Below are 18,787 nucleotides of genomic sequence, written 5' to 3'. Positions count from 1 at the left end.
TATGGCCCGAACAGAGCCTTTTCTCTTGGCCCTCAGAAAGAATCAACCCTGCTGACACCTTGATCTTGGACTTCTGGCCTCCAGATCGATGCAACGATAAATATCTATTTTTTTAAGCCACCTGGTTTATGGTTCTTTGTTACACAGCCCCAGCGGACTCAGACACCCGCCTGCAGGGTGACCAGCTGTTCTGGTTGGCCTGGGATGGAGGGATTCCCAGGATGCAGGTCCAGTGGGGCCTCTCCTCCATCCTCTGGTTCTGGTTTTTGTTTTGGTTAAATTGACATTTAGGTCATTCTGACCATATTATACTTTTCTAGAACTGAGCCACGTGTTTCTTCATTAACTCTAGAATGTAAAGGCCCCTGGCTGAATAATGGTCCCTGGGCTAGTGTCCTGTGGCTGTTGTAATAAAATACCACAAGCAGTGGCTTCAAACTATTGGAGTTTATTCCCTCCCAGTTCTGGAGGCCAGAGGTCTGAAGTCAGGTGTCAGCAGGGCCGTGGCTCCCTCTCAAGGTCTAAGGGAGGATGCTTCATTGCCTCCTTCAGCTTCTGAGGGCTCCAGTGCCGTTGGCTTATGGCCACATCACTCCATCCTCTGCCTGTCTTCACATGGCCTTCTCTCTGTGTCTCTGTGTTCTCTCTTCTTGTAAGGACACCAATCCTACCTCTGCGATAGTGTGCAACCACTCCCACCCTGACCCCAGGCTCTGGGCTTGCGTGGCCCAGGCTTGGGGTCTGGGTAATCTGCTCTGTCATCCCTGGCACATGCCCCAGGAGGGAGATGGTACATCTGGACTACAAGCTGTAGGGGAGGTTCCTGTGCTTTTTCCTGATCTAAAGATGGAAAACTTTGGGAGAGCATTCTTTTTGTAATCTTAACAACCACTAAGGAGAGGTAGCTTAACTCCATAGCTCCACTGGGGCCCGCCCGCAGGAGCACTGTTGCTCATTTGCTAAATTCATTGATGCTTTGAATCACTTATTTTTCCATTTAACTAATATTATTGGTCAAGCTTCTTTGAACCAAGCCCATTACTGGACAGTGGACTTCGTTTATGTCCTCCAGCCACTCACACTGTGGGGCAGGAGCATGATCAGGACTGGTGGGCTTTCTGGAGGAGGCGACAATTGAGTCGAGGCTAAGAGGATGAGGAGGGCCTTACCTGGCAGTTTTAGAAGCCAGCCTGGTGATGGGGTGGGTTGCAGCGGGCAACCAGGTTTCTGTCTGCTTCCCCTAGATCACCTCTGGGTTGATCTGTTGTGCTCGAACTTCATTTGAAACAGATTGGCACCAACATAGAAGAAAGGGGATGGAATTTTGAAAGCTGGGGCTGCAGGCAACGGGGCCCCTGAAGGATGTGAGCTGTCCAGTGCTTTCCCCAGGCATGCTCCAAGAACCTTTGGGAGGGTGGTGGGTGGAGTGAGGACAGAGCAGCCTCCACTTCCCACCTCACCCCGCAGGAGGAGAGGGGAGCCATTGCCAAAGCAAAGCACTTCTTGGAGTCCAGCGCACCCCTGACTGCAGACCCCTACAGCAGCGCCCTGATCGCCTACGCGCTGACCCTACTCCGCAGCCCCACAGCCCCCGCGGCGCTCCGAAAGCTCCGCAGCCTGGCCATCACCCAGGGTAGGTGTCCCCTGCCCGCCACCCCAGTTGACGCAGTGTGGGGCTGGCTCACCGCGGGCCCTAGTGAACAGCTCATGAACACATACATGGAACGAAGGAGGCGTCCTTTGCTCACTCTGTTTTGTTTATTAGATTATTCATTCATTATCGCATCTCCCAGTGGCTTCATTTGATGAAGTGTCTTGAGCCTGAGCATCATTTTCTTTCCTTATGAAATAAAGGATGCCAGGGAGGGAGGGCAGCGCTCAGGGGTCATAGGGAGTGGATCCCCCAGGCTTCTTAGAAGCCATCCCCGGGCAGGGAGCTGGGAAGCTGGGAGGGCTGTGGCCGGCCCCCATCCTGCCCCCATTGCTGAGTGAGCCTTAGAAAGCCATTTCCACCTTTGGGGTGTCAGTCTCCCCATCCACCTAATGACTCCCCACTGTGTTTGGGGGGCCCCAGTCACCGAGCTGTGACTTCTCAGAATGCCCCCAAACTCAGTCCCCATCCCTCCCACCCGGGCCTTCCCCAGCAGCTGCTCTGGGATTCCATCCAACCTCTCTGCTTAAGATGTCACCTGAAGAATTGCTTTCACTGATTAAGAAGAAAAAAAAAAACGTTAAAAGTAAAATTTTGAAACAACCTAATTGGATGACGGTGTCCATTTAGGACTAAACGCTCAAGATCTGAGACAGGGAGGTCTGAGTTCTCTATGATTTGAGGGCCTTTTATACCTCACATGAGCTCAGAATCCTTGGAGCCTTCGCAAGTAGGGAGTGGTTTCCTGGGCCCTGAGTGGGGACAACTGGGGCCTCCATTCGGGCCCTAGCTAGGAGGGAAAGCATTGATTATTGATGTCTGCCAGGAGTGTAGAAAAGCAGCCATTGATTAGGGATGTCTGTCAGGGGTGCAGGACAGGGCTGGATTTGTTGCTCTAGTTGCAGATCTGAGACACAGCCCCAAGGTCCTTCCTGTCCCAGCCATCTAACCCTGGTGCCCTCTTCCATTGGGGTCCAGTCCCCTGATGTCTTTTCTTGAGACCACATACACTGACACTCAGCACAGGTCACCAGGCTGAGTGCTGAGAGGAGTTGTGATCCCTGACCTGTGCTGGCCTTGCAGATGGGGTCACCCACTGGAGCCTGACAGGTTCCCGGGATGTGGACAAGGATGCATTCCTGAGCTTCAGTGATGGGGTCTATCAGTCAGGTACTGGCCACCTCAACCCCCAGTGCCTGCTTTGGGCACAGGGTCCTGGGTCCCAGCGTCCAAAGGGCCCCAGCTGGCCTCTTCCGTTGCAGTGGTCTCAGCCGAGGTGGAAATGACAGCCTACGCCCTGCTGACGTACACCCTCCTGGGAGATGTGGCCACCGCCCTGCCCGTGGTGAAGTGGCTGTCCCAGCAGCGGAATGCTCTCGGGGGATTCTCCTCCACTCAGGTGAGCCAGGCAGGCTAAAGGGAGGGGCTCAGGTCTGGGCAGGGGCACAGAGCCAGCTAGGAAGCCATCGAGTGCTTCAAGTCTCAGGATGGCTCCTTGCCCGCAGCCCCTCTGGGACAGGGACCCAGCCCTTGCCCCCGTGGAGTTGCCCACCCAGCTATCTGGGGCCCCCAGCTCTGTGGGTGTCTGCTCTCCGTTGCAGCTGCATGGGTCCATGGTCTCCAGAGAGGGTCTGTGATACCCCCAATTTGAGCCGGACCTCCCAGGATGGGGCAGAGGGACGGCTGGCCATTCCATGCCTGGGGCTGACCACGGCCTCTCGCTCTGTCCCCAGGATACCTGCGTGGCTCTGCAGGCCTTGGCAGAATATGCCATCTTGTCCTATGCGGGCGGTGTCAACCTCACTGTCTCCCTGGCCTCCACCAACTTGGACTACCAGGAGACCTTCGAGCTGCACAGGGCCAACCAGAAGCTTCTGCAGACGGCGGCGGTGCGTGTTCCAGGGACCAGGGCTGGGAGGGCAGTAACAGCGGCCCCTCTCTGTTGCCTGTCTGCCTGTGTGTGTCCGCGGGGGAAACCACGGCGTCTTCTCTCCCCAGATCCCCAGCCTCCCCACAGGGCTGTTTGTGAGCGCCAAGGGCGAAGGCTGCTGCCTGATGCAGGTGAGGCTGTGGGGGGAGGGGGCGCTCACAGAGGGACCCCTTGAGGGGCGGGGTGGAGGAGCTGAGCGTCCGACCAGACTGAGTGGGATGGTGTGTGAGAGAGACCCCAGGGCAGACTGTCAGCCCCCTGAAGTGTCCCCCACTCTGCCCAAGGGCAGATGCCAATGTGTCTCCTTGGGCTTAGGGTCCCCCCGGGAAATCTGTTTCACCCTCATTCTTGTGGTCTCTGACCATCAGACCTCCCTTGGTCCTCCCACTGTGGGACTTGCCCAGTGGCTCCAGGTTACTCTTCCTGTCAGGGCCTGAATGGGGACACCCAGCCTGGACTCAGCCTGGTGCTTCCCGGAGCCCCTTGGTCACCAGGCTCAGGATATAGTCACTCTCTGGGCAGGGGCAGGCTGGCCTCGTGGGCTCTGGCCAGCAGTCAGAGGGCTAAGTCTGCCTGGAGACCCCTGCAGCCTCAGCTTCTCCATCTTGAAAACTGGAGCCCAGACAACCCAGTGGATAGGAGGGGAAGCCCTGGTGGCCGCAGACCTGGACTTGAGACTTGGAAAAATGGAATGATGGTCGTACCTACACCATCAGGGCTAAATTGAATGCCCATAGTCCCCGGAACAGTTGCCAATGTCACTGTCATCATGGTTCTAGCTGTCCCCACCTTCCCCTGCCCTTTTCTTCCCCATGTCTCCTAAGCCTCTGTCCTCCCACACCCACCCACTCCTAGATTGATGTCACCTATAACGTGCCAGACCCGGTGGCCAAGCCGTCCTTCCAGCTGCTTGTGAATCTCCAGGAGCCCGAGGCTGAGCAGCAGCGACCTCCCGCGCCCGCCCCCTCTGCTGATGATGACGACCCAGCAGCTGACCAGCATCACCAGGAGTACCAGGTGACTCTGGAGGTGTGCACCAGGTAAGGCTTCCTGCCCCGCGGGCTGGCACCCCCGCCCTGGCGGCGTTCTGTATCAGTCACAGCTAATCCATAGTGATGCTAGGCTAGGAATGCCTGGGGCTTGTACAACTTGTGGGAGCCCCCACAGACATTCCCCTGGCCAGAGTCAAAGCTGTGGCTGGACCAGCCCCTGTGGTTCTTATTATGATTATAAGACGCACCTCAGCAACAACCATAAGGGAACTTTGAAGAGCAAGATTTCTTACTCATGGGTCCCGGAGGGTGCGTGACCCTCCCAAGGGCCACACAGCGAGGTCACAGGTAGAGAGAAAGAAGGCACGAACCTGAGTTTCTGCCTTTATTGAGGTCTGAGGGTGGAGTGCCTAGGGTTTTGCAGATTCACTTTTTATTGGCAAATTTCAAATGTAATGGCAGGAATTAGGGCGCGGGAAAGGGAAAGGCAGGGCCGTTCTCACGCAGCCAGTTATCTAGTTGCCCAGGGCTTTCTAAAAGAGGGATCTTCCTGGCGGGGAAGCCTGGTGTCTTATCTGGTTGATTATCTAGGAGCTTGGATGTCTTGGAATGGATGCCTTTGCAATCAAAAGCTTAACATCAGGCACTTACACCACAGAGGACTTTTGAAATGAGTGAGGGAAATGGAAGTCCTTCTTACTGTATGCAACAGACCCCAGTGACAAGCCCCTATGTGACCCACCAGTTCCAGGTCTCTCAGTTTCCCAAAGGGTGATCCTGAGACCAGGCCACAGAGGGTCCTCAGGGCAGGTGCATGCAGCTGCCCTTAAAAGATGCTTGTCACCATGACAATCATGGGGGATCCCAAAGATGGGTGGGAGCTATGGTACCTGAAGCCCATTGGAGCCGCCCGGGCATCTTTCTCAACTTTGACCTTCAGCCCTCTCATGTCCAAGGCCCCATCTTAGGAAGTTTGGAAAAACAAGCTCAATTTGGCCCAAGCCCCTCCTGGGCCAAGGGGCTCCCTGAACCTCCAGCTGTGTTTCCAGCTCCACGGTGAGACTCAGGATGGTGACACTCAGCATGGCCGTGACCACTGTCTTGTCGGGTGAGGGAGCAAGATGCAGGTGGACTGGCCCAACTGTCTGGCCCCAGCAGGCCTGCTGGAGACATCTCTATTCCCCTCTTTGATGTGTTAGGGGGAACCCACCCTGTGCCACATGGATATGGGCTCTCTCAGGCCTTACCCTGGCAGAAAGCCTCCTCCACCCATCTCAAGGACGCTGGCCACCCTGTCTCCTTGGGCCCACAGTCTGCAGGTTCCTCTCTGAATATCAGCTTCCCTCTCTGTCACCAGCACCCAGCACATGGAGGGCCTGGCATGTAGCAGTCCTCAGGGGACAACTTACCCTCCAGCTCCCTGCCGCATGTCACAGAAGGGGAGATGGAGGGCTGGCACTGGCGAGTGACAGGGTCTCCTCCAGTGGCCTGGGCTCCCTGGACCGCATGGAGCTACTTTCCATACTTGGGTCACAGCATGAGGTTCGGAGCAAAACATAGCCCAGAGTTGACAGACCTGACTCAAGCCCAGAAGCCTTGGCAAGGGCTCTTCCATATGGTCTCGGTGTCTTAGTTGTGATACGGGCTGACCAATGACCCAGCTAAGGTTTTTTGTGCAGAGGGGCTGCCAGCCAGGCCCGGATCAGGCTCGGGGGTTGTGGGGACAGAGGGGGCCGTGAATTCCACTGTGGGGCCTGAGTTCAAGGACCTTTCTCTCTCTCCTCTCATTGGAAGATGGCTGCATGCAGGGTCCTCCAACATGGCAGTCCTGGAGGTCCCCCTGCTGTCAGGGTTCCGGGTGGACGTTGAGAGTCTGGAGCAGGTGAGGTGGTGCTGGTGGGCCGGGGCCAGCAAATTCCAGGTTGAAAATTCCCAGCTCTTCATTAAATGGGTTTTTGTTTTTGTTTTTGCCTTTCTGGGCAAAGTTGGTGCTTTGGGGCTGGCCACTTGCTAAGGGGCAGGTGGGGAGGGGTGGGGGCTCTCTTGCTAGGTGTCACCCACTGGACCACCTGTGCTGTTATCCACGGGGCAGAAGAGGGCTTCCGCAAATCTGCATGCCCCCTGGGGACGATGTAGGGATGGCAGGGAGTGCCCCCAGCCCAGGTTCTCCAGATACTGGTCTCTACCCTCAACTTAAAGAGAGACCAGTCCACTCTCGTGGGGGTGGGGGGAGAGGCTCGGAAGGGGGTCACAAAGAGGGGGTGCTGCCTTGCCCAAGGAGGTCTGCAGGGTGGGGAGGATGGAGCATAAAAGTGGGGGCTCTTCTGGGGGGGTGGTTGACTGGTGCAGGGGAGGCAGGAGCAGGTGGCAGGGCCAGCTGGGCACCTGGGGGGCCACAGGGAGGCCTAGGGCTGGGGCGGGATTGGGGGAGACTGCAGGGAGGAGAGGGGAGGCAGGTGCTCGGGACAGTGGTAACCAGCCTTGAATGCCCTCTCCTGGGTGCTGACCGCCAGCCCCTGGCCCAGCCCATGGGGACTTGCTGGACGACTGTAAGCAAACCCTCAAGAACCCACCTGGGGCCCTTGGAGATGAGGGAGGAAGAGCGCATTGGGGGCAGAGGGGCTGGGAGGGTCTTGACCTCTGGCTTCTTCTCCAGCTGCTCCTTGACAAGTACATCACACTGAAGAGGTACGAGGTGGCTGGACGCAGAGTGCTGTTCTACTTTGATGAGGTACTGCCGGCCAGGGGCAGTGGGCGGAGGCCTCCACAGCAGCTACGTTGGCGAGGGCACGGCCATCTTGGCGCAGTGTGGTTCCTGCAATGATCTCATACCCAGAAAAAGAAACTGGGAGAGTAAATCCAGGAGGAGTTGGCGCGGCTGCTGGCTCTGTGCCCCAGCCAGCTGGCTTTGGTGGAAAAAGTTGGGAGGGGTGGGGAATAGTATTCAGGCATCAAAAGCAATGAAGCACTGATGCACTGAACCTCCCAAGACATGCTGAGTGAAAGAAGCCAAACACAGAAGGCTGCATAGTGCATGAGCCCATTCATGGGAAGTGTCCTGAACAGGCAGATGCAGAGACAGAAAGTAGACTGGTGGTTGCCAGAGGTTGAGGGATGGGGAGTGACTGCTAATGGGGGTGGGTTTCCATTTGAGGTGATGAAAATGTTCTGCAGATAGATGGTGGTTGCACAAGACTGTGAATGTACTCAGTGACACACACACACACACACACACACGCAAAGGGAAGGGAGAGCACCTGCCATGGGGGAGTCAGGGGTGAAAGGCCAGATGAGATCCTTTCCCCAGGTGGGATGACAGGACCCAGAGAATTGACATGGGATCAGGTTTCTGTGTTTCATGCCTCCTGGGCACCCCAAAATCTGCCAGTTCTGGGCCTACATTTTGGGGCGTCACAGAACATAGAGGCGGGAGCTCAGTCCCTGACCCTAGTGGCCCCAGCTAAGCTTGAGCCCGCCTGCTGCCCCCGCAGATCTCCAGCCGGTGTCTGACGTGCGTGCGGTTCCGGGCGATCCGTGAGCACGTCGTGGGCAGGACGTCCGCTCTGCCCATCTCCGTGTATGACTACTACGAGCCTGGTAAGCCCGCGCCCGCCGCCCGCTACCCCAGCTCCGTCCCTTACCCTGTCACCCATCACTTGGTCACCATTCTCCCCTCGTCCCGCAGCCTTCGAGGCCACGCGCTTCTACAATGTCAGCGCGCGCAGCCCTCTTGCCCGGGAGCTGTGCGCAGGGCCTGCTTGCAACGAGGTGGAGCGCGCCCTGGCCCAGGGCCCCGGTGAGTGCGCGCGGCCGCTGCCCCTTCCGACCACCCGCCACCCCGACCCCACCCGCGGGCTTGGGGGAAGGCGGTTGTCTTGGAGGGGAGTCGCCAGGCCGAGAACGGTACCAAGTGTTAGAGGCGGGGAGGACCCGGCACGGCCAAGGGCGCGCGGCCGGAGCGGAGGGGCGGGGCTGAGCAGAGAGTAGGCAAGCCGTGAGGAGGAGGCGGGGCTTAGCTGGGCGGGGGGGAGCAGTGGGGAGGGGGCGGAGCCGAGCGGAGTGGGAGGGGGGCCGCGTTGTAGAAGTTGGAGGCCCAGAGGAGTGCCCTAGCCTCCCCTGTCCCACAAGCCAGAGAGTGTGGGGACACCGGGGTCCAAGCCATGAGCGCCGAGTGACTGCAGCGAAGGGAGGGGCTGGGGATCCCTCAGGGCCCTTTCCTTTATTTTCCAAACTTCTTGAAATGGGTTTAGATTGCTTTTAACTTAAAAGTTTTCTTTAAAATTGTTTGCATAAATATTAGGCAATTTCTTGCCTGAAATTCCAACAGGTCAGCTCTCAGGGCTTCCCAGGAACTGTCTCCAGTTGGGGCGTGGTCCCAGCCCTCAGGGACTTCTCCACCCGAGGCCCAGTGGGAGGCAAGGGTCAAGTGGTGGGGTGGGGTTCCCGCGGCGCTGCCGACTTTTTCGCCTCGCCCCCCCCCCCAGGCTGGTCCCCCGGCGAACGAGGTCTCGTGGCCGTCCCAGAGGAGGGAGCGACAATCACGCGCTGTGGCTGCGCCCGCGACTGCGGCACCAGCGAGGACCCGGTGTGCGGTTCCAATGGCATCGTCTACGCCAGCGCCTGCCGCCTGCAGGAGGCCGCTTGCCGCGAACGCGTGAAATTGGAACCCGCGCCCCCTGGCCGCTGCGCCCTTGGTGAGGACCCAACCCGTGCCTGGCCTCCGGGACCCGACCTCGCTTCGGAGTGCATCGCCCCATCTTCTCCAACACGCTGTCTCCTCTCCATCACCTCTTTGAGTCTGGGTCCTTCTGCATCTCCTCAGTCTTGTTAAATCTCTCCCCAGACCCATCCCACCCTTGTGCTTTTCTGCTTCTCCCCATCTCTGACCTCAGTGTCTGTCGCTCCGGGCTGTTGGTATTCCAGATCCTCTCCCTGCAGTGCCTTCTCTACCGACTCAGTCCTCCTTCCTTCCAGAGCAGCCGACGTCAGCCTCTGCCTTGTACAACTATGACTATGACCTGGACCCCCTGGACGTGGGGCACCTGGCAGTCAGCCATGAAGCAGTGGACTTGGACGGGGAGGCAGAGGACAGGTGAGAGCTGGGCCCGCCCCCAACCTCCATCCACTGGCCCTGGAACCTGGCCAGGAGTGGGAGTGACGGAGGGGTCAGCCTGCAGGGTTTTGGGGGATGAGGTGGAAGATCCCTTCTCCCTCAACCCACCCCCCTGTTCACCCAGCACACATCGAAGAGCAGCTTGTATGTGCAGGGTGAGCTGAGTGAACCCTCCCAAGGACTCGACCTCAGGACAGACTTGTCCCTGAGACTCACTGGGGCCTGCAACCCCTGATAAAGAAGAAATTATTCATGATGCAAGAAATATTTTATTCAAGGGGGGGTGCTATCAAGATAGAGGGAATCTTGCAGTGGGGGTAGAGGTCATACCCAACTCCTAACATAAAAAAATAAAAGTGGGAATTTATATCCAAGGAGCGGAGTGGGGGGCAGTGGTTGGAAAATTACTAAGAGGAAATGTCAGGGGTGAAGGAGGGATATTTTAGCCAAAGCGACCGAAACTGATTGTTGCTGAAGGCAGGCCAGGGTGATAAGACCACACGAGGTGGGGAGTGGTGGAGAATGAGAAACCCCATCAGATATCAAGAGTGATCAGTAAGGAGGATAGGGGATTCTGGCTAAATTGATATATTAGCAAGATTCTTGCCATAATCAGACAGTGCTGAGATGGACGTGGAAGCCTTAAACTTGAGACCAAGATGAAAAAGAGCTCAGAGGAGCTTGAGTGGTGTTTGGTCAGGGAGAGAATCTTTGTCCCCCCGAGGGAAGGATGGAGGAAATGGTCAGGGGTAAGGCTGGGAGACTTCCTGGAGGAGGCAGATCTTTCAGGCTGAGCAAACTCAACTCAAAGGCTTTTCATGACAGGTTGATCTATCAGCTAAGGTAAGCGCCAGGTTCTGGAGACTGGCTGTGATGTTAGATCTCAGAGCCCTGCCTTCCTGGGTGGTGAGGGTTTCTCTATCCCATGCAAGTGCCAAAGACTGGTTTGTATCCCCACCCAGCAAACCCAGTAGGAGAGATTTTCCACCAGCACCCACCAAAGTCCCAGAGATTTAACAGTGCGTCATCTGGCACCAGGCACGGGGTTTAGTCCACATGCATGAAATAGAATTATTGATAGATCTGGGTTCAGGGCTACTGTTGCGATTTTTTGTTTGTTTGTTTTGTCCCCCACCCCCTGGTGTTTCTCCTTCCATGCCCTCTTGACTTAATTGACTGTTCTTTAGAATTCTGTTTTGATTCAACTGTTGTCGTTTTAGTATTATTTTTTTAGCAGTGGCTCTGGGGATAACATCCTTAAACTTTTCAGTCTACTTGGTGGAAATATTGTACCACTTCACCAAAACATAGCAACTTTGAAGGCATTTATGTCCATGTGCTGTCCTCTCCCACCCCTCACACTATAAATACCATGTATATAGCTTTAAACTCTCCCAAGTGTTGCCCACCCTGTCCAGTATGTGCCAGCTAAGCTGTCTCTAGTGCCTTCGGAGAGAAGTCTACTTTTGTCTTTGTTTTGGAGGGGAGGATTTTTTGAAAATCAGACTTCTAAATTTGAGATAACCATAGGTTCACATGCAATTGTGAGAAATAACAGAAAAATCTTAAGCGCCCTTCACCCGGTTCCCCCAGTAGGCACATCTCTCAGAACTCAAGGACCGTGTCACACCAGGAAATTGACATCAGCACAGCCTACCCATCTTACTATTTTGCTACTTTTACATGCACTCTTTTGCAACTGAGTCCGCAGTTTCCCCCAACGTGCAGATTTGTGTAGTCATGACCACAATCGAGACACAGAGTAGCCCAATGTCTCAAGGATCCCTTGAGCTGCTGTATTGTAGCCACACCCACCCCCTTCCCCAACTCCCACCTCCACCCCTGCTAACCATTCATCCGTCTCCACTACTCTGCAATTTTGTCATTTCAGGGATGCCTTGTAAACAGAATTGTGGAGTCCATGCCCTTCTGAGATTGCCTTTTTTTCCTTTTTCTTTCCATTCAGCAGAGCTCGCTCGCTGTCCGTCCGTGGTGCTGTGTGTATCAGCAGTTCCTTTCTTTTTACAGCTGGCTGAGCTCCACAGATAGGGTTTTGATTTTGTTGGTGGCCCGGTGCAAGCTGCGCCCGTTCTTACCAGAACTGAAGCCCCCTCCCATCACTGTGGCCCAGCGAGGGCTGGCACAGGTCCTGAGGGGCCTGGCTGGACCATTCCCCCCCACACACCCCTGCCCCCAGAGGGGTGCTCCTGCCTCAGTAGGCAGAGGCAGCCAAGCTGAGCTACTTGGAGGCAGGATCCGGGAGGGGACACAGCCCCGCCCCCAAGGCGTGGCAGCCCACAGGCATTTTCCCCCTTCTCTCCCCATCAGTCAGAGTGGCTTCTCTTCCTAAAGCTCCAAGCAGGAAGACATCATCTGGCTGTGTATCCCTTTTCACCCTGCCGGAAGGGGGCCACTGACGGGAGACTTGACCGGGGGCTGGCGGACCCCACCCCAGGTGACCCCTGCTTCCAAATGCACCTGATAAATGGATCGGCAGAGACTTGTCCTAACGGATGGTGGGCTTCCTGGGGGCCCAGCCCCTGCTTCAACAGGAAGGATGGCCAGCGGGGTGGCTGGAAGCCCCCTTTCCCCCCACCTCCCTGGCTGCAACTGGAGCTCCAGGTGCCCCACCCCCCAAACCTAGGACTGGGCGACCAGAGCAGCTCCGACAGCCTGACCTTCTGCTCCCCAGAGAAGGGATGTTTCTGGGAAGAACTCATGGCAAAAAGCTTGTTTCTGAGAGGATATGACTGGCCAAATCAAGGACCTAGCGTCCACCCCCTCGTCAGTGAAGCGAAATGGGCAGCCTTTCTCGAAAATGTAAAAGTCCCGGCCTCTCTTTGGGCCACCCAGGCTGCTGAGGCCCTGACCCAAACCCCCAGTTGTCCCAGAATCATCTCGCCCCAGGGTCCCTGAATGTCTGGTCTTGACAGCATCGGGCTCTGCGGGGAAAGTTCTGGGCTCCAGGCAGATGCACCTTCACCTTTCTGCTTCCGGGCCTCGCCCCCTGAACCCCTGATCTCCCAGCGCCCCACCTGGAATATTGGCCCCCTCATAGTCGCCTGGGAGGTTATCCCAGCTCTGGGCCAACCAAAGCCTGCCCCCATCTCTGGACTCTTCCAGCTGTCTCTTTCCCCTCTTGCATTCGCCTGTCTTCTCCCTCCACGGTGGTATTTATTTCAGCCAACCCTGCTCATCTCGGGACAGCACGGAGACCCTGGGGGGGTGCCCAGCCTGTGGGTCCCCGTCATGCAGCACCAGCCACTTTCTGAGCCCCTGATCCCCCCACCCTCCACCACCAGTCTATGAGGTACAGTTCCCTCGGCCAAGGCCCTGTTTCCCGCTTGTCATAGAGGCTGCTGGTGTAATAAAAGCTCATTTCTATTGAGTCACACACAGGCTTGGGCCTCCTGCGGGCAGGGGAGCCTGGGGGGCAGCTCCAAGGCCTGGAGCCCAGCTCCCATCTGGCCCTTCACCTCCATTCCTTCATCCACAGCCAGCCTTTCAGAGCAGGGTGGGGAAGAGGCTTTCGAACACCTGCACCTCAAGATAATCAGATTCCTGTGCATCTGTAAGAAATTAGACCAATACAGAGAGGTCCCAGGCACCCTTCACCCAGCTTCCCCCAGTGGTAACTCCTTGTGAAACTCTAGTGCATCCTCACACCAGGCTATTGACATGACGGCTTCGCTCACTGTTCATATGGCCCCAATTCATGTTCTTGTGTGACCTTGGACACACGGGAAGTGGCTGGGCCCAGGAACCTGCATTTAACCCCATCTTAGTTTCCTGGGGCTGCTGTAACCACGTACCACAAACTACATGACTTAAAACAACAGACATTTATTCTCTAACAGTCCTGGAGGCTGGAAGTCTGAGGTCAAGGGATGGGTGGGGTTGGCTCCTTATAGGGGCTGTGAAGAGAACTCTGCCCCAGGCTGCTCTCCCAGCTTCTTCTGGTGGCTGCCAGCAGCCTATGGCATCCTTTGGCTTGTGGCCGCATCACACCATCTCTGCCTCCGTGGTCACATGGCCTTCTTCCCCTGTGTGTGTCTCTGTGTCCTCTTATAAGGACACTAGTCATGGGATTTAGGGCTCACCCTACTCTAATGTGACCTCATCTTACTTACACCTGCAAAGACATTATTCCCAAACAATGTTTGGAGGTTCCCGGTGGACATGAGCTGGGAGGGGACCCTATTCAACCCAGTCCAACTCCCTTCCTGTCTGCTCTGCCTGTGGAGGGACTGTCTCACACCAGCGAGGAGGACCGGGTGCCCATCCCTGGGCTGCCCCCGTCCTTGGAAGCTGTCGCATTGCCAGGCGTCCGGCAGAGCAGCCCCTCCTGCACCTTGCCCCTGAACTCAGCTGACACATAGTAATAGATGAAGGGGTCTAGGCAGCTGTTGAGGGTGCTGAGCGCCAGGCTGGGCACGTAGGCGGCGTACAGGTTCCCCCAGGCGTCTGGGCCTGGGTTTGAGTAATGCAGCAGCAGCAGCACATTGCTGGGCACGAAGAAGGCCACGGCCGAGGCCAGCACCAGGGCAGTCAGCTTCAGCGCGTGGCCGTAGCGCCGGCCACCGGCCGCCAGCGTGCACAGGGTGGCCCCGTAGCTCAGCAGCATGGCCAGCAGCGGCAGGAAGCAGCCGAGCACGGCCAGGCAGATGAAGGCCGGACGCCAGTAGGAGGTCTGGGCGCTGACGGGCAGCGCGTCATGGCAGAGCACGTGGTCTGAAAGCGCCAGTCGGAATGTCTGCGGCTGCAGCGCCAGGGGCAGCGCCAGGGTGGCCGCCACCAGCCAGGCTGCAGCACAGAGCCCGATGGCCAGGGCCTGGCCACGCAGGGCACGGGCCTGCAGCGGGTGCACCACGGCCAGGTAGCGGTCCAGGCTGATGGCGGCCAGCAGCAGCACAGAGCCGTACATGTGGCCGTAGAGCATGGCTGTGTCCAGGCGGCAGGCAGCCTCGCCAAAGGGCCAGCGCTGGCCCCGCAGGTGGTAGGCCACGCGAGGCGGCAGAGCCAGGACCAGCAGCAGGTCAGCGGCCGCCAAGTTCATCAGCAGCACCGTGGAGGGCAGTCGTGGCACCCGAGTGGCCAGCACCCACAGTGCCAGGCCATTGGCGGGCAGCCCCACCGCCAGGGCCAGTCCGTAGAGCGCGGGCACCAGCCTCGTGGGCACCCAGCCCAGCAGCAGTGCCCGAGAGCTGACCAGGAGCTCCAGAGTGTTGCTGTCATTGGCAGAGGGCTGGCCCGGGAAGCTGCGTGGGCGGGGCCCTATGATGCCGTCTGGGGGAGAGAGACCTAGAGGGAAGGGGGCGCTGAGAGCCCAAGTGTCGATGCCGCCTCTCAGCCGTTTCCCCCTACCCCGCTGGATGGTGCTACCCCCGAGAAAGTGCAGTCTGGGCCCCAGCTCTCACAAGTTCCCAGGCTCGTGGGACAGAGCTGAACACAGACTCCATCAGTCCTGTAGACTCAGGGTAGGGGTGGAGGGTCCTCTCCAGTTCCCTGTGCCCCCATCACTGGCTCTAGGGCCCCCTAGTCCCAAGACAGGGCCCGAGGTCACTCACCATCGCCTCCTCCCATGGACTCCACCTCGTAGTAGGCAGCAGGGGTCAGAGTGACATCCTCTGGGCTGAGCCCCAGCACCAGGGGCCACAGCAGCAAGAGCACCCACATGCTGCCAGGGCTGGGGGTCAGCTGCTCTGGGCTGTGGCCGGCTGACTTCAGGCTTCCTGCCTGGCTGGACGCCCACCCCCAGCTTCCTGAGCACTGGCGGAGGATTGGACAGGACCCAGTGAGATAAACCAGCCCCTGCCCCCACTAGCCCGTGGGAGGTCCATAGCCTGGCCGATGGAGGCAGGGCAGCTGGGGTTACTCTGTTTCACAGAGGTGGCTCTCAGGCTTGAGGCGCTGGACCAGCAAGATAGGGGAGGAGGTGCCAGGCTGCAGCCCCCACTCCTGACCCCTGTCCAGCCCAGGAAGCCTCTGTGAGCCAAGTGGCTACTTCTTGCTGGCCAGTCACATCTCGGCTCCATCCTCATGACAGCCCAGCCCTCCGCACCACGCCCCCATCAGGAGCTCTTGGCTCTTCCTGAAATCTTCCCCCCTACCCCCACAGACCAGAGGAGAGTCCTGCTTCCTCAGGTCAGAGGTCAGAGGCCCTCTGTGGGGACTGCCCCACCTTATTGCGGCCTCACCCAGAGCCCTGATGCTGACCATGTGCTGTCCTGGGAGGTGCCTCTTTCTGGTTCTCAAAGCCTCTTCTGCTCTGGACCTAGCCTCACCGTCAGCCTGGGACCCCAGGTGTGACCAGGGCAAGGGACTGTCACAGCTATATCTGAGCCAGAGGGAGGCCAGGCCAGGCCAGCTCAGAGGGTTCCCTGAGCCACCTTCTTGTAGGGGGTTCCTTCCCCCTTTGACCCCTCCATGTCCCATCCAGAGGGGAGGGTCTCATCTGCACACAATGCCCCCGATACCTCTCTTCAGGGAGGCTTCACCGCCCCACCCTGGCAGGTCCCCGCACTGGGGGTTCTTGGCCTCTGTGTGGTCAGGGCTGGGCCACAGTGGGGAGGTCTGGGAGCAGAAGGACCCAGAGGGGGCAGTAGGGGGGCAGGGAAGAAGAAGTTAACTAGGGGTGGGGGAGGGGGTCAGATGCAGCTGTGTCCTAGAGTGGCAAGCCCTAATCTAGACACACACTTGGGAAATGGGGACCAGCCAGGAAGTGACAAAGCAGCCCTGGACAGAGTCAGTGCAGCTAGAGGCTGAGATGCTAAGATCCCTGCCCCCAGTCCCAGAGTTGGGGGTACTGAGGCCTGGACAGCTCCAACTGGGGCAGGGGTCTCAGCCAGGAGCCTCTCATCCATTTCTGAGCAGTTTCCACCAGCATCAATGACAGATTCAGGCCCCTGCCTACGTGTCACAGCTCCTGTGACAGATGATGGCCTCAGTGTACAGGAAAACCGGGATGTAGACCTCCTGCCGCTCTCCAGGAGAGAGCAGGAAACCTGTGCAGGGGAAGCTGGGGCTGGCTGCTCTTTGCTTTCGGGGCAGGGAGGACTGGAGCCCAAGAAGGGTGGTTTGACTCAGAAGTTCCATGTCTAGGAATTTATGCCAGAGACCCTCGTGTAGGAAGACATCTGTACAGGGAAATTCCCACTAACAACCGCCGCCCCACCGTCCCTGCCATGGAAACAGCCCTGTGCCAGCAGGAAGGCCGCCCCCTAGACACAGCACGTGGAGGTGCAAGGCCACTGTCCCAATCTGGAGGCAAGCCATGTGGGGACACCTCCTAGGGGACACTGGGAGCAGCTGCGTTTGGGGAGAGGGACTTGGGCACCTACTTTTCTCTGTGTGCTTTTTTTGTGCTGTTGGAATTTTCTGTACCATGTGTCACTTTCCATAAAAACTCATGTTTAAAAAAAAGTATAATAGCTTTAAAAAGGAAGGAAATTCTGACACAGGCTACAATGCGGATGACCCTGGAGGATATCATTGTAAGTGAAACAAGCCCGTCACAAAAGGACAAACACTGCATGATGACATGATGTCCCTAGAGTGGCCAAATTCATAGTGACAGAAAGAAGTAGAAGTGTGGGTGCCAGGGGCTAGGGGACGGGGAACGGGCAACTAGTGTTTAAGGAGGACAGAGTTTCAGTTTGGGAAGATGAACAAGCCCCGGAGACGGATGCTGGGGATGGTTGTACAGTCATGTCAATGTACTTTATGTCACTGAACTAGGCACTAAAAGTATGGTCAACATGGTCAACTACGTTATGTGTATTTTACCACAAATTCAAACAGTGGAAAAAACGGCAAACAGACCTAAGCCAGCAGCTAGTTCTCAGCTTGCTTTTTAGAACAGTCTCGTCCTCCGCCAGGACATCAGGTACAATGTGCTAGTTCTATTTTGCAAATAGCCAGCAAGACAGACACCTCGCTAGTCACAGAATGAATGTTCCACTTAACTCCCACTGCCCAGAGGGAGGCCCTCCCTCTAGTCTCTTATCCAGGAACCTCATTCCAGGCACAGGCCCCACCTGCTCAAGGGCCAGCACAGGTGTCCCCTGGGGCAGGAATCCTGGGGCCACCTTAGAGTTCTGCCCACCACAGAGGTCTCCTGGGACTGGGCGCCCCTCCTGGGAGTTGCAGCCGCCACCACTTGCACTCCAGGACTCCCCGCCCAGTGCTTCCAACAGAGGAAATCCAGTCTGGGGGCACAGAGGGGGCCCTGGGCACCCCTGGACGTAAGCTTGAGGCAGGAGGAATCTGGAGTAGCACCAAGCCTCTCCGGGAGCCCTGACCCTCTGGGAAGTTGAACACTGCCAGGGGCATGTGTCGGGGTGCACATGGGTGGAGGGGGTCCCTGGGATGCACCAACAGCCCCTTGGGGAAGTCGGGGACAACTCCTGGGAGAGGACTGGCCAGGTGGCCAGGGCAGGCTAATGGGTGAGGCCTGGTGGCAGGCACTGCGTGGGGATGAGGAGAGGGGCCAGCCTGTTGTGCTGTGGGAGCCTCAGGGGGTAAAAGCTAAGAGAACCCTAAGCAGAGCTGAGGGCTCCCACTGACCTGGAAGCAGGTGCAGGGCTGGAAGGAGGGGGTACTGGAGGTGTTCAGGGGACACAGGTGAGAGGAAGGGTGGCAGCAGGGGGCAGCTGGGAGGGGGGACCAGCGAGCCTGGAGGATGGTTTTGTGGGACTGAGGAGGGAGAGATGCCACGTCCCGCGGCATCTGCAGGCTTTTGGACCTGGTGTCAGAAGCAGGTGGGCAGGTGCATAAAGCTCACAGCAAACACCACAGTCTTCAAATTAGGTTTTGCACGTGCAGCACTCCAAGGAATACTTCTCATTTCTACCGAATATAAAAACTCAGTTGGTAATGAACATAGAAAACACTCTGGGGGCGGGGCCACACCCTAGAGGAAACAGGACCCCGCTACCCTGCTGCGCAGGCCCAGGGAAGTCATAGTAGGAGTGGTTACCCACGTGGGGCTTGAGAACTTCCAGGTGCACACACGTAGACACTCCCTTTGGGCACCAAGTTGCCCGGCAGCAAGAGGTCACCTCCGGATGGCTCGCAAGAAATGACTGACTGAACCTCACAGC

General features: G+C 57.6%; 2 protein-coding genes across 3 annotated transcripts in view; one reads left to right on the top strand and one right to left on the bottom strand.

The window, feature by feature from the left end:
• The window catches only part of CPAMD8 (C3 and PZP like alpha-2-macroglobulin domain containing 8), a 76,022-nt gene extending 62,957 nt beyond the window's left edge, over positions 1–13,065 (top strand). Inside the window, exons 30-42 of one of the 2 annotated variants that reach the window (XM_064479965.1) lie at positions 1,468–1,633; positions 2,735–2,821; positions 2,914–3,050; positions 3,385–3,540; positions 3,650–3,712; positions 4,437–4,621; positions 6,368–6,455; positions 7,230–7,304; positions 8,065–8,170; positions 8,259–8,369; positions 9,058–9,267; positions 9,548–9,665; positions 12,015–13,065. In XM_064479965.1, coding sequence (XP_064336035.1) covers positions 1,468–1,633; positions 2,735–2,821; positions 2,914–3,050; positions 3,385–3,540; positions 3,650–3,712; positions 4,437–4,621; positions 6,368–6,455; positions 7,230–7,304; positions 8,065–8,170; positions 8,259–8,369; positions 9,058–9,267; positions 9,548–9,665; positions 12,015–12,036 — 1,524 coding nt within the window. In that variant the 3' untranslated portion in view covers positions 12,037–13,065. Of the gene's footprint in view, positions 1–1,467; positions 1,634–2,734; positions 2,822–2,913; positions 3,051–3,384; positions 3,541–3,649; positions 3,713–4,436; positions 4,622–6,367; positions 6,456–7,229; positions 7,305–8,064; positions 8,171–8,258; positions 8,370–9,057; positions 9,268–9,547; positions 9,666–9,810; positions 11,087–12,014 lie in introns of those variants that run through there. The other variant, XM_064479964.1, reaches the window with a different exon arrangement.
• A 448-nt stretch (positions 13,066–13,513) lies between these two features.
• On the bottom strand, positions 13,514–15,427 carry F2RL3 (F2R like thrombin or trypsin receptor 3). The gene is made up of 2 exons (XM_031437539.2): positions 15,254–15,427; positions 13,514–14,987 (listed from the first exon to the last, which is right to left on the bottom strand). The coding sequence occupies exons 1-2, from the start codon at positions 15,360–15,362 to the stop codon at positions 13,939–13,941; spliced, it is 1,158 nt and encodes a 385-aa protein (XP_031293399.1). The 5' UTR covers positions 15,363–15,427; the 3' UTR covers positions 13,514–13,938.
• Between the last annotated feature and the right edge of the window lie 3,360 nt (positions 15,428–18,787).

This window comes from Camelus dromedarius, chromosome 27 (assembly GCF_036321535.1).
Source record: "Camelus dromedarius isolate mCamDro1 chromosome 27, mCamDro1.pat, whole genome shotgun sequence".
Lineage (NCBI taxonomy): Eukaryota > Metazoa > Chordata > Mammalia > Artiodactyla > Camelidae > Camelus > Camelus dromedarius.
Note: the sequence above shows the minus strand (reverse complement) of the source record. Positions and strands in the feature narration are given on the sequence as shown.